The following is a 12,805-nucleotide window of genomic DNA, read 5'->3' on the forward strand; positions in this document are numbered from 1 at the left end:
TCGCTCGCTTAGATTGAGCCAAAATCAGATCGGGCACGTTGACATCCGGATCGGGCTGCAGCAGCACATCCACTGCGATTGGCATCAGCATAAACAGCTCGCCAGTCACTGCGTCCCTTTGGAGTACTCCGAGCTGTGTCTCGGCCGCGACATTTATAAGATCAATCTCAATCAGGCACTCGCCATTTAACTAGCGGTCATCCTTCTCATTGTGGGTAACACACTCATTATTGGCGGCGCCCAGTTCCAGCAGATCAAAACTGTTGTGGCCAGGTGCACACAGTATGGCGTAGCTGGCTGGCATGTCCATTTGCAGAAACACTTCCACATGCCGAAATGTGTAGCTGCAAAACGATCTCGTTCTTGTCCTGGCTGAATGTATCGATCACCAGCAACATCTGATCCTTGTCCACTTTCAGAATTTCATCCTTATTATGCAATTTATTGTTTGCGCAAAGCCAAACAAGTCTCATCTAGTTGTGCAAATATAAAAATTTATATCTAAATATATCTTAAATTCCGTTGACTTTACATAATATCATCAGTTAAAACTCACGACAAACTCGGGTCTTGCTCTCAATTTTACTTGTTTGCCTTATGGAAAATTCGAATTTTGATTTTGATTTATTTTTTTCTGTGTAAGTAAAAGTATTTAGAGTCATTGAAATGAATCGAGAAACCGTTGTTGTTGTTGTTGTTGTTGTCAATCCCCTAATCGTTCTAATGGCTCTATAAACCACCACCACCGATTAATCTTAATGTTAACTCTCATGTCAACTCATTTGTTTTCTTCTTTACATGCCATCCAATTCCCACGTCATATGCCGCCACTCTCCGTCATAATTAATTCCAATATTAACACACACACACACATACACCTCAAACACACACACACACACACCTAACATGTACATTTTGATCTATAATCACACTCACACACCACCTTCACATGAAGCATCAATCATTGAACCATTCTAACCACCTTAACAAAAGAAGTAGTTGCAAAAATAGTTAAAAATACATTTTTTAAAAATAAATAAAAATAAGAAAACCCATTAAAAAAAAAAAAGAAAAAGAAAAAAAAAGAACCCCAGCATTAAAATGGCCAAGAGAGATCTTTCAACTTTCGGTAAAGAATCGACAACTGAACTGAACTAGTAATGCGACTAGCACAAAGATGAACTAATATTTCAATATGCTTTTCTATTTGGCAGGATTACAAGAAACCGTTGGAGGAGTGCAGCCCACCAGTGCTAAATCCAGTGAAGATCGCCACGCTGTTCCATTGCTTGCCGGATATTTTACACTCGCACAAGCTGTTCCGCATCTCGTTGGCAGAGTGTGTGCGTAATTGGGATCGGGATGAGAAGATCGGCGATTGTTTTGTGAGCGCCTTCGGGAAGCCGCAGCTCCTGGAGACATACTCGGGCTTCATCAACAATTTCTCGACAGCCATGGAGCTGGCCAAAATGGAGGAGAAGCGCAAATCAGCGCTTGCCGATTTCTTTAAGGTCAAACAGATCAGCGCACACGATCGGCTATCCTTCTTTGGTCTGATGGTGAAGCCCGTGCAGCGTTTTCCCCAGTTCATACTCTTTCTGCAGGATCTGCTCAAGTACACGCCGCAGGGCCATCACGATCGCATGTCCCTGCAGTTGGCCCTGTCGCAGCTGGAGCTGCTCGCCGAACTACTCAACGAGAGCAAACGCGAGGCGGAACAGTATCAGGCCTTCAAGGAGATGCTTGGCCACATTAGTGGCACCTTCAATACGCGCTCCCTAAACAGCATCAGCGGCGACAATTGCGGCAGTCGGGCCCGCTATCTGCTGCGCGAGGATAATGTCACCCACATGGAGTTCAACCAGGCCGGCTTTATAGTCAAGTGCAAGCAGCGACGCCTGCTGCTCCTCAACGACAAGGTCATCTGTGTGTCTGTGGCGCCCAAACAATCGCACGACTTTGGCGCCACCGAGAAGCTAACATTCAAGTGGATGTTCCCCGTCAACGATGTTGAGATTGTCGACAACAGCGCATCTGCCACATTATCCCGAATCTTGACAGCAGGTATGCTTTCAACATAACAATAATCGATAATTATCGATCAATTTCATTTATAACAATTATTATTATTATTATTATTTAGGTCTAAATCGTGGCGGCAGTCTCAAATCGAATGGCAGCACTGGGAATAACAGCGGCGCCGGTGGCGGTGTTTGCTATGCGAATGCAACACTCTCTGGCCATGGAAGCGTCGGACTGGGTTCACCGTTTGCCGCCGTGGATGCCCATAGCTCGCCAGCTGCACAGCTAACGAATGGTGCCGATAATTTGTGCAACGAGATGAGCACTCTGATGTTCGATTATGAGGTAATATCGCGCATCCACGATCTGGTTGGCACACTGAAGGGCAGCTACAAGGAGCTCAACTCGAATACGACACGCAATGTGCTCAATACCATACAGGGCTCCATACAGCGCAAGGATGAGGAGATGGCCTGGGTGGACTCGTGCTGTCTGCAGCTAACCGGTCGCCACAAGTCCGGCAAGGAGGAGACCTTCACATTCCAAACGCAAACGCCAAATGTGAAGAAGGAGTGGATCACCGAACTGCGGCTCGCCCAGCTGGCCCTCGATCCGAATAATTCGCCAGCGTGGGAGCGTTCGGGCTCACAGCAACATCATCCACATGCCCATCATCCGCACCCCAATGCGCATGCCCAGCAGCTACCAGGCAGTCCACAGGCAACACTGCAGCACACTCACGAGCAGCAGCTGCTTCAGGAGGCCGTCCAGCAGAAGCAGTCGCGCAAGATGCCCCTCTTTGTCAAGGCGATGCCCGTCTACCGGTCACAGCATCAAACGGAGGTGAGTTTTCTGTACCATCTGCCGTGGCATCTGCAAGTGTTCTTCCGATTTTACAACGATTTCTTCCTCCCCCCTCCACAGGTGCGCTGTGGATGCTACTACAGCATCGCCAATGACACAAAACAGAGCGGAAATGCGCGTCGCCGGCACAAACAGTTGAACTATTTGTGGATGTGCAGCAGCGATGGCACTTCATCGCACATCACCGTGCTGGCCCAGCATCCGCAGCAGGCGGGCAATTTGCGTGAGGCGGGCGCCTTTGATCTGGTGGAGACGCAGGTGTCGGCTCTGGAGTTTGTTAAGGGATTGGACCAGTGCCGGACGCGCGAGGAGCACGTCAGCCTGTTGGGTGATCTCGTCTGGCTGGGCACCGATAGCCGCAAGCTGCTCATATACTCGGCCCGTAATCCTGAACAGGAGGAACAACTGGGCAGCTACGCGGTGCCGGGCGCTGTACAGCGTATTCTCTATCACTTCGATGCCGTCTATGTTGCCCTTTCGAATGCCACTGTTCTGATCTATCGACGTGCCCACGACGGTGTCTGGCAGCTGAGAGATCCACAGCAGGTAACGCTCGGCGAAACGGGAATGGTCGTTCCCAGCATGCTGCCAATCAACATGAACATCTACGCATCGTGCGCGAATCGTGTCTATGTGCTCAATGCCCTCAATGGGGAGCTGCAGCGCAGCTTTGAGGTGCAGCACGGCGCCAGCCAGCAGGTGAACCTAATGGCGCACTCCGGCATCGGACTGTGGATCTCGCTGAAAAACTCGACAATGCTCTGTTTGTATCACACGGAGACGTTCAAGCATTTGCAGGATATCAATATTGCGTCCAGTGTGCTGCGCTACGATGCCAAAAAGGAGCAGCCGCTAAACAATAGCTCCATCTATGTGACCGCCCTGATGGCCTGCAAGGGTCTGCTCTGGGTGGGCACAAATGTGGGCATCGCTGTAACCATACCGTTGCCCCGCCTCGAGGGCGTGCCCATCATCAGTGGCGGCATCAATATGTCCTGTCACGCCCATTTTGGTCCGATCACGTTCCTCCTGCCGCTCATACCGAAAGTTTATCCGGCCTATAAGCCAACGGCAGGCGCCACCGTCTCGGCACCCTTGGTGCCAGCTGTACCGCCCAGCATGGGCGATGATCTACAGCTGCCAGCAATCGATGCCGATCCCAAGAAGCTGACCGAAACCGATCTAGACGAGTCCACCGTCGTTCTGCGTCGTGATCTGGCCAAAGCAGACGAGCAAACGACTGCGTCCCCGCCCACAGACGCCAACAATATGTTGGCACCGCCGGCGGCTTCAACGGCATCCACAGCCATTTCGTCGCCTCGCAGCTCCAAGCTGGACAAACAGCACTCGCTGGACCAGAGCCTGACGGCCAAAATACGTGCCTCGCTGGCCAATTCGCCGGCGTTTCATCGCAAACGCTTTCGGGATTTGGGCGCTGGCACCAGCGATGCCAGTTCACGGATGTCCAAGACGCTGCCGCGTGGCTTGGGCTCAGCGGCCGGTGCAGCTGGTGCTGCTGGTGCAGCTGGTCTCCACTCGTACACTGTTGCGCTGCCGCATCAAATCGAGCCGGGCATTTGTGATGTGTATGGCCTATATGGCAAGCTGATATTTGTCAAGGAGGATTACGATGCCGAGGATGGGGCACAGGGCAATCTCATGGACATGATGTACGAGGGCATGCGTCGCTCCGATCCAGAGCTGGCTGCCATACCGGGCAAGGTGTGCACCTTGGATCGACGTTTGCGTATGAAGGCGTCGCGTCCGCGATCCTTGGATCTATCGAATTGGTCGGTGGACTCGAAGTCATCCAGTTTGTACACATCATCGGGCAGCGAGGAGAGCATGGGCATCCGTCTCTTTGGCGGACGTTCCGTATCGCGGAACAGCAGCAGCGCCAGCCACAAAACCTCCGGCACCGGCAGCGATCTGGGCAACATATCCGAAAACGGCCTGATGACCACAGCCGACATACACCAGCAACAGTTGCAGCAACAGCACCAGCACCAGCATCAGCAGCAACAGCAGCAGCAGCAACAGTTGCCGTCGAACAGCACTCCGAAGTCGGAGGATGGCTTCAAGCAAATGCTCGCCCAGTCGTCTGACAAGCAGGCGGCGCCCGCCGCCGTCGCCACCTTGAAGCGCAAACAGAAGCAGAACACGAAGCAGCAACAGCAACAAAACGCGGACGGACCACGAACGGTAATCACGCTGATGGGCGGCCGCGGCTACTGGCGGCATGTGTGGTACAACAGCAGTGGCAACTCGCCGGGCCACAAGAGCGCCACGGGCACCAATTCGGGTGCGGCAGGCGCTGCATCTGGATCGGGTGCGGCTACCAGTCTGGCATCGTTGACGGCCAATTCGAACGATGCTCACATTGTGGTGTGGGAGAAAAAGTTATAATCTCAGGAGTTGGTGTGCTGCTGCACGTTGCAACAGCACCCCCACCAGCACCATCCGCCACTGACCGATTTCTGGCGCCGGGTCGGCGACCAGCGACGTGGACGTGTCCGTTTTCGTGGCACATTCACGCAACGCGATCGTGATCGCGATCGCGACCGGGTTCGGGATAGGGAACACAACAGCAGCAGTTGCGGCTGGCGGTCGGATGGTGAGCGATTGGCTGCAGCAAGCAGTAAAAGCAACAGTGGCAGCAGCGGCAGCAGCGGCAGCAGCGGCATGCTCAGCGCCAGTCTGAAGCGACTCACGAAGCTGAAGCGGGGCGGCAGCCTCAAGGAGTTCTAGTTGTAGTCATATCTGTCCAATAAACGATGTTGCGATGCCACACAAAACAAATATTAAACACAAAATGCAGCACGGCATCGGTTTGCCAAAATGTATATATACCATACATATATATATATATATATATATATATATACATCTCTTCTCATGTGTACTTTATAGGGTTAGTCTGCATATTCCAGATGGGATATGCCAGTAGAGTTGCTTGGAGCATACTTCATTCAATTTGGTATATATCAAATACTATATATAGAGCATACATTTCATTTGGTATATGTCGAATACTATATACTATATACTATATACAGCATACCTTTAGCTAGTCTTTGTCTAATACAAAGTACAGCGCCTTATTTCAATTCTCTTCATTTGTTTATTTTTTTAAGTACACGCTAGATTTAAGTGAATAAATTTTTTTTTTTTTTAAATATAATATATGAAATGAATATCCAAATATACCCTTTTTTACAGTAGTAACACTGCGTATACATATATATATATATAACTATAAGAGAGAGATAGAGATATAGAGGGAGAGAGAGAGTGGCACATCATCAATGAGAACAAAAAGGACGGCAAAGCCAAGCTACAAATGATGTATATAGATTAAGTATTTAAGTTTAATCGACGAAACTCTTAAACAGAGATACAAGCACAGATTCGCATAAGTAGTAGCTTGGCCCATAGATCGAATCGAATCAAATCAAATCGATTTCAAGCTTTCAAAGATATTGTTGTCTATTTAATCAAATTATTTTTCATTGCAAACGCATTGCAGAATAAGAATTAGTTTGCTGCGCATTTTGTTTTTATTTTCGTTTATAATTATTATTATTATTATATATATATTTTTTAAATTTTTTTTTTTTCGTTCATTAGGGCTGGAAATTTTTCCTTATGTACCATAAAAAGAAATACGTATACAGGACGTTGTACTCGTATGTGTATAGGCTTATAAAAATCATATTGTGTCTATGCTGTTCAACAAATAATTACAAGCAACGTTTTTTTTTTAATTATTCTTTTACTTGTTATATCGACACACTTGGGAAGCATATTTTTACCAAGTTGAACACTCAAACAAGGCACATCTATGCATACATACATATATATATATACGATTTAAATTCATATATATATATATACATATATATGTTTAAAAGAAGTTGAAATTAATATTTACTCAATATATACATACATGCTTATGTACAAATGCATATGTATTATGCAGTTCATACATACACATACATACTTACATACATACATACATACACGTATAGCAAATTATTTATAAAATAATTAACCCAAATTTTGATACGTTTGATAGAAGGCATAATCAAATTATGTAATTTTGTATCAGTGTGCATTTTAACACTGACAAGTAAATGCGTTCGCACATGCAACATGCAAGATGCAACATGCAACATGCATTTGCATTTACATTTGAATAGTTAAACATATACACACAAACATATTTATCTATATCTATATACACATATGCTATAGCAAAACATATTTAATGTCAACATATTGACAACAAGAACAACAATTTAAACCCACACACAGACACACACACAAATTACATTATCAGTGGATAAAGAAAACATTGTACGTATTAAAGAAAAATCAATAAAAATTTTTTTTTAAAAGTAAATTTCCTCTTTTTATTGGCTGATAACGCTGAGATAAAGTATTTTTGCGGCCACATTATAAATGAAAGCCAAAAACGTTTTTGGTTGTAGGATTTATATAGAAGTCAATCCATGGTAAAAAAAAAAAACCTTTTTTTTTTAGTCGGTTGAGGTTTGGCAAAGTTTTGGCGCTGGAAAGTTTGGATCCATCCGTCGTCGTCGTTGTCCTTTCCAATGCTTATTTTATTATTTTGGCTATGCAGCTAATTAGCTTTTGGATCCGAATTAATAATGCATACTTTCCGCTTAAATCGGGAACTGTTCAAGCCGGACTTAGGCATTTCCATACTTACAGTCCGCACTTTTTGTGCCTAATGCTGCGTTTAAGGATCAGCATGTGGGACTTCGATAGAGTTTGGCACGATGGCCACATTTCCAAAATAAACAATTTGTAAACTATTCAAAGTGACAGCTAACGGAACGCTTTATTATTTGAAGTCTCCTTAGCATATTGCTAGTTGCTACAAGTCAATTGTATAAAAAGACAAAATATTAATATTTTCCATGCAGAGATAAATCCCTTTACATACAAATGTTTGTAGAGAAACTCGCACTGCTCCTCTTGTTTCAGTAATTTTGAATTATCCATTGAGTATCATTTAAGTAAGTTATGTTAAGAAAAGATTTCCTTAACGCGTTATTTATAATATGATAAAGATACATATCAAATAACCAAGTAATAAATGCCAAATGTTCCACATGTTCTGCGCTTTGCGCATTGAGATTTCAGTCTTAATAATTGCATCTAAGCGAGCAATTTCTCAGCATAGTCGGCAATATGGAGAACGCCGTGTTCAAGTGTCGCAATGTGCAGATTGTTGCCGCACATGTAATCCTTGTTGATGTGTGCATTTTGGAGTTCGGAGATTAGCGTGGAGCAGGCAGCTGCTGGATCGCCACTGCCGCTGAGACTTTTCTAAAATTGCGCAAAATAATAACAATAATGACTTATCGAAGTTTTTGAAATATGAACGCAAACACAAACTTACCGCCCAAAACTCGTTGCCTGGCAGTGCGTTGCCATCCCAGGCGTATGTGACAATGGGCAGCATGTTCTCCGCGAGCTTGTCGGCCGGATTGCGTACAGCGATACGCACCTTAATGCCACCCAACGGATGCTTGGGCTCTGCAATGCTTGCGCCATCGTACAAGCCACCCCATTTGTCCAGATGGAACCACGAGAAATGCACGACGCCAATGTGTGTCAGACGCTCGCTGAGCGCACGCAATCGCTGCTCGAAGGTCTCCAAAAAGATCTCCTCCTGCTGCGGGGCCGCCTTCCACACGCCCAATCCAATGCCGACGACGTGGACATACGCCGGCTTGCCGGCTTTCACGGCACGCGCCTCCGCCTCCACTAACAGAGTGTCGAAGCTGATGGCAAAGCGCTTGCCCATGACCACCTTGTCAAAGTACGTGTTTCTGCCCAGATTAATGAAGCGCTTATTATCCGATGCGACGACGTCGTCATCAAAGCAAAAATCCATGGGCTCCATATAGAAGTCACGCCATATGCGACGGTAATCCTGCAGACGTCCCTTGCTTTCATTGTCACTGGCTCCGTAGCCCCGACTTGCTTTATTTTGTTCGGGCGTTATCATTATATCCTCCCACTCCATGACATTGCTACGCTCGAAACGGGCACCAATGAGACCCATGATGACACCTTCAATCTCAATCTTGGACTTGGACTCTTCCACTCTTCCGTTATTGAAGCGCGAGCCATCGTTGATGAACTCCGAGTGCGTGGACACATACAAAAGAGCCGACAGCTTGATTTCATCATAGCTGAGCACGTTCCTCAACAAAAGTGGAGCACGCTCGCTGCTGCTGCCAATTTGCTCGAAACCACCATGGCCCCTGCTTCCATCTAACAGAAGGTATGAGTCTGACGCGTCGAAGAAGTAGACGCAACGCTTGCTGAGCAAACGCTGCACGAATTCAGTTATCGAAATGTTTCCAAAGACACTCAACTCTTGGGCAGTTCCTGTCAGCCACAAATGGGAAAGGGAGGCACAATTATTATGCATACATATTTATACACATGCCAAGGCCAATCAGCAATCAACTAACCATACTTTTGCTTATGCTCCAGAAAGTTCATGTAGAGCAGGAGGGTCAGTTCGTGTATGATCGGATAGGCGGATGCAATCTGCTTCCGTATCATTTGCCTGCGCTCCACAGGTTGCGATTTCACCCGGCAGCTACTGGTGCCAAACTGTTGGCGAAATTGGGGCATACATTGGTTTCTAATTTCAGTGCGTCCAAGTACACTTACCTCAATTGGGAATTTTTCGGAAGCCGTCAGAAACTTGCCAAAGTCAACGTCATCGCCCTTTGTGCTCGGTTTCTTTATCTCCTTGCACATTTCCAATTGCTGCGTGGCAAAATAACTGAGGCAGGGCAGCTGGCCAGCATCTGGCCAAGTGTGCGTTGTGGTGCCGCATGTTGTGCCGCATGTTGTGCCCATTTTGTTAACTCTGAAGAGCAGCTTTAATAATATACGCATCAGCCGTATGGGCCCGTATTTTCTTTTTTGTTAAGCGCTTCGTCGAAAAGAAGGGTGTTACCAGCCCGACTTTCAACAAAACAGTGTTGGAAAGCGCCGAAACTGTGATAAAGAAAATGTCTGGTATGCAGCTATTGCTCTTGCTACGATAATAATGACAATTAACAATAATAATAATTAACTAGATGTAATTGAAAATTAAACAATTATCTACTCTGGGCAACAGTTTAGAACAACAGCAACCAAATTCACATCTCTTATTAGCTAACTTATTGATGTTCCAGTTTATTTGAATAATGATTTCGTACACAATTTGCTCGATTTGAATTTCGCCAGCACTGAAATAACAGGGTGAAACTTCAAGAAATATATGAATGTGTGCAATGTGTGTGTATGTATGGCTTGTAACGCAGTCTAATAATCAGCGGACAAATACCCTAGGGATCGCTGCACACATTCAGATTGAGATATGCTATCTTATATTAATAGCAGGCATGTATGCAGACATGCATTTAATACCAAATAAATATACATACATACATACATAGCTAGCTTGGTCATATCTGCAACAAGTGATTGTGCAGCGGAGTGAAATTCAATATACTCGGCCAAAGTACCGCTTGCTGGGTATGTTGGTAATAAAATGACGCTCGCAGGCGAATTTCTTCTTAAACATTATTGTGAAATCGATTGGAAAACACCATGTCAACATTTGGAGCTGAAGTGGATGCAATTTGGCCACCAGTCGATGAAGGTGCGGTGCCAAAAATTACCCCATTTGGCCGACGCCTGCTGGAGCAATGCAAATCGGTGAAGCAGCCCGATCCAGATGCCACTGTGGATATGTCTGCATTCATGCAGAGATCAACGGACTTTCCGCTCGAGGTGCGCAATTTACAGAAATTTATTGCCAATTGATTGGCCAGTTCAATTGCTAATCTTACAATATTCCCGCAGTTTGGCGTGGAGAGCTGCCGGGTGAGAAGTCAGCCGACGTCGCGTCATGAGTGCATTGGCAAGCAGATCTCATCCGCCTATCCGGTGATACACGAGCGCACCCTGGCCCTCTATCTGCAGTATCTGGAGCACAAGAGGCTGTACGGTAAGCTTTCTGGGTGGAGGAGGTATTTATAATTGCTTATTATTTTATTATTTATCCATCGACAGGCAACGTTGTGGAGTTCCGCATCTATCGCAATCTGTCACTGATCGACTTCGTGCAGCGTCTGCTGACCAAGCGCTGCGCCAGCTTCTTTGCGCGCAACGATAAATATTTGCTGATGAGCGGGCTGCGTGCAGCGGGTGGCTTTGAGCCGATTGGCACGCTCGAGGAGACGGCGCCGCTGTGTCTGCAGCATGTGCTCAGCTACGATGATATCAAGCTGTCGGCGCTACTCTCTGTCAGCTCGCACACGGAGTTCATCAATGAGGGCGAGCGCACCAATTGCGGCCGTGTCACGCGCAATCGCCAAAGCCTGGTGCCGGCTGGTGTGATTATTGGCCTGATTGGAGCGCGCCTCTCCCGCCGCAATCTAATGGAATTCCAGGACATTGTCATTGCGCGCACACAGAACACCAAGGAAAATGGCTATGGCCAGGCCTTGGATGCGTCCGCCAAAACTCGCGCCGAAGACTATCGCCGCTTGTGGCGCAACTTTTACGAGACGCGCGATCACATCCACGCCACTGTTAGCATCGATGGCCAGCGCTTTGGCTCATCGGCCAACAAGCAGGATATATTCGACAATCTGGTCATGAAGCGTCGCTATGCCATCAGCTTTGACCTGCTGCTGCTGGAGGCGCAGGCTCGGGCCGCCAGTGCCGGCAAGCCGGCGTACATCCATGTCGTCGGCTTTGGCCTGGGCGTGTGGATGGTGGCGCCGCAGCAGGAGCAAATCTTTCTCGAGACCTTCGAGCAGCGACTGCGCGCGTTGAGCAGTCGCCTCACCCACATTGGCGTCGTTCACTTCTCGTGGTTTAAGCTTGCCCGTTGTGGTGGCCTCCACGACGGCGCTGTGCTCAAGTGCTCCACTCATCCACAGGGCGGCATCCGTGTGCATCTGTCGAAACGGAATCCGGCGGCGAAACTCAGCCAGCCGGAGCATGAGGACATGCTGCTGGTTGTCTCCTATGCCTGGGATGGCAATGCTCTGCCTGGCAATGAGTTCTGGATGGTAAGTGCCTCCTACTCCCCCTCTGTTTCCTCCTTCTCAAATGTTTTGTGTTTTTATTTTTGCTGTTTGCAGAAAATGCTGAAATCAACGGGAGACTCCTCGACAGCCTGCTCCACGCTGATTACAGAGCTGCACAATCCGCATATTAACACCGACTACTGCAGTGGCCAGAATCTTCACATTGCCTCCCAGAAATACGGCGTCATCCACATTTCCGAATATGCGAAGCGCCTGCTGACAGACTCTGAATAAATATTATACATACGATCGTACGTAACCCGCGAAAATTCAAAATTCGCGATACTTTTTGAACACACCTCGTATATACAGTTGAAAACGGGCTTAACCGACTGCGTAATACTTTGATACCAATAAATAGTACCATCTAATAACAGCCAAGAAATGCCGATCTTTGATGCAAGTTCCTTGCCGTTAAAATTGGGCGTGGCAGAAAAACAATTGTTGGAAGACGTTCTAAGTAAACCACAATTTGCTGACTATAGCTTTAAAATGTTGAGAGATGTGAGGCCTTATCGATTTGCGACTTTCTATTTTGAAAAGTGAATTAATAAGTGAACAATGAATGTATTTAACGCCTTGCTAATTGTTTGAAGGCAATTCAATTCAATAATGTTCAAATTACAGCCGTATAAGAGCTAAGCACTAAAATCAATACACTGGCAATGTTCAATTCGCTCAGCACGCAAATTAGCGCAAATTCACTCAATTGACGCTACTTATAATGTGGCTAGTAGCTGTATGCTCAAAGTGGTAACAATGAACAATATTAGGGCACT

General features: G+C 46.7%; 3 protein-coding genes across 3 annotated transcripts in view; 2 read left to right on the plus strand and 1 right to left on the minus strand.

The window, feature by feature from the left end:
• The window catches only part of LOC6565113, a 92,270-nt gene extending 86,544 nt beyond the window's left edge, over positions 1–5,726 (plus strand). The window contains exons 6-8 of the mRNA XM_043216287.1: positions 1,215–2,064; positions 2,144–2,865; positions 2,947–5,726. Of these exons, the coding sequence (XP_043072222.1) occupies positions 1,215–2,064; positions 2,144–2,865; positions 2,947–5,292 (3,918 nt within the window). The 3' untranslated portion in view covers positions 5,293–5,726. The remainder of the gene's footprint in view (positions 1–1,214; positions 2,065–2,143; positions 2,866–2,946) is intronic.
• A 1,998-nt stretch (positions 5,727–7,724) lies between these two features.
• Positions 7,725–9,919, minus strand: LOC6565112. The gene is made up of 4 exons (XM_001991509.2): positions 9,604–9,919; positions 9,399–9,543; positions 8,315–9,312; positions 7,725–8,241 (listed from the first exon to the last, which is right to left on the minus strand). Exons 1-4 carry the CDS (start codon positions 9,832–9,834, stop codon positions 8,071–8,073), a joined length of 1,545 nt encoding a protein of 514 aa, XP_001991545.2. The 5' UTR covers positions 9,835–9,919; the 3' UTR covers positions 7,725–8,070.
• Positions 9,920–10,458: 539 nt separating this feature from the next.
• On the plus strand, positions 10,459–12,402 carry LOC6565111. Its single transcript, XM_001991508.3, has 4 exons — positions 10,459–10,719; positions 10,792–10,936; positions 11,002–12,008; positions 12,081–12,402. Exons 1-4 carry the CDS (start codon positions 10,537–10,539, stop codon positions 12,258–12,260), a joined length of 1,515 nt encoding a protein of 504 aa, XP_001991544.1. The 5' UTR covers positions 10,459–10,536; the 3' UTR covers positions 12,261–12,402.
• The last annotated feature ends 403 nt before the right edge of the window (positions 12,403–12,805 follow it).

This window comes from Drosophila grimshawi, unplaced genomic scaffold (genome assembly GCF_018153295.1).
Source record: "Drosophila grimshawi isolate 15287-2541.00 unplaced genomic scaffold, ASM1815329v1 contig_848, whole genome shotgun sequence".
NCBI classification, from domain to species: Eukaryota; Metazoa; Arthropoda; class Insecta; order Diptera; family Drosophilidae; genus Drosophila; species Drosophila grimshawi.

Bases quoted from the DNA above. Each gene is read 5' to 3' on its own strand.
- LOC6565112 (XM_001991509.2), bottom strand. From the start codon at position 9,834: ATGCGTATATTATTAAAGCTGCTCTTCAGAGTTAACAAAATGGGCACA. The intron at 9,313-9,398 runs GTTAGTTGATTG...TGTGGCTGACAG, and splicing joins GGAGCATAAGCAAAAGTATG to GAACTGCCCAAGAGTTGAGT. The intron at 8,242-8,314 runs GTAAGTTTGTGT...GCGCAATTTTAG, and splicing joins CAGGCAACGAGTTTTGGGCG to AAAAGTCTCAGCGGCAGTGG.
- LOC6565111 (XM_001991508.3), top strand. From the start codon at position 10,537: ATGTCAACATTTGGAGCTGAAGTGGATGCAATTTGGCCACCAGTCGAT. The intron at 10,937-11,001 runs GTAAGCTTTCTG...ATCCATCGACAG, and splicing joins GGAGCACAAGAGGCTGTACG to GCAACGTTGTGGAGTTCCGC. The intron at 12,009-12,080 runs GTAAGTGCCTCC...TGCTGTTTGCAG, and splicing joins CTGGCAATGAGTTCTGGATG to AAAATGCTGAAATCAACGGG.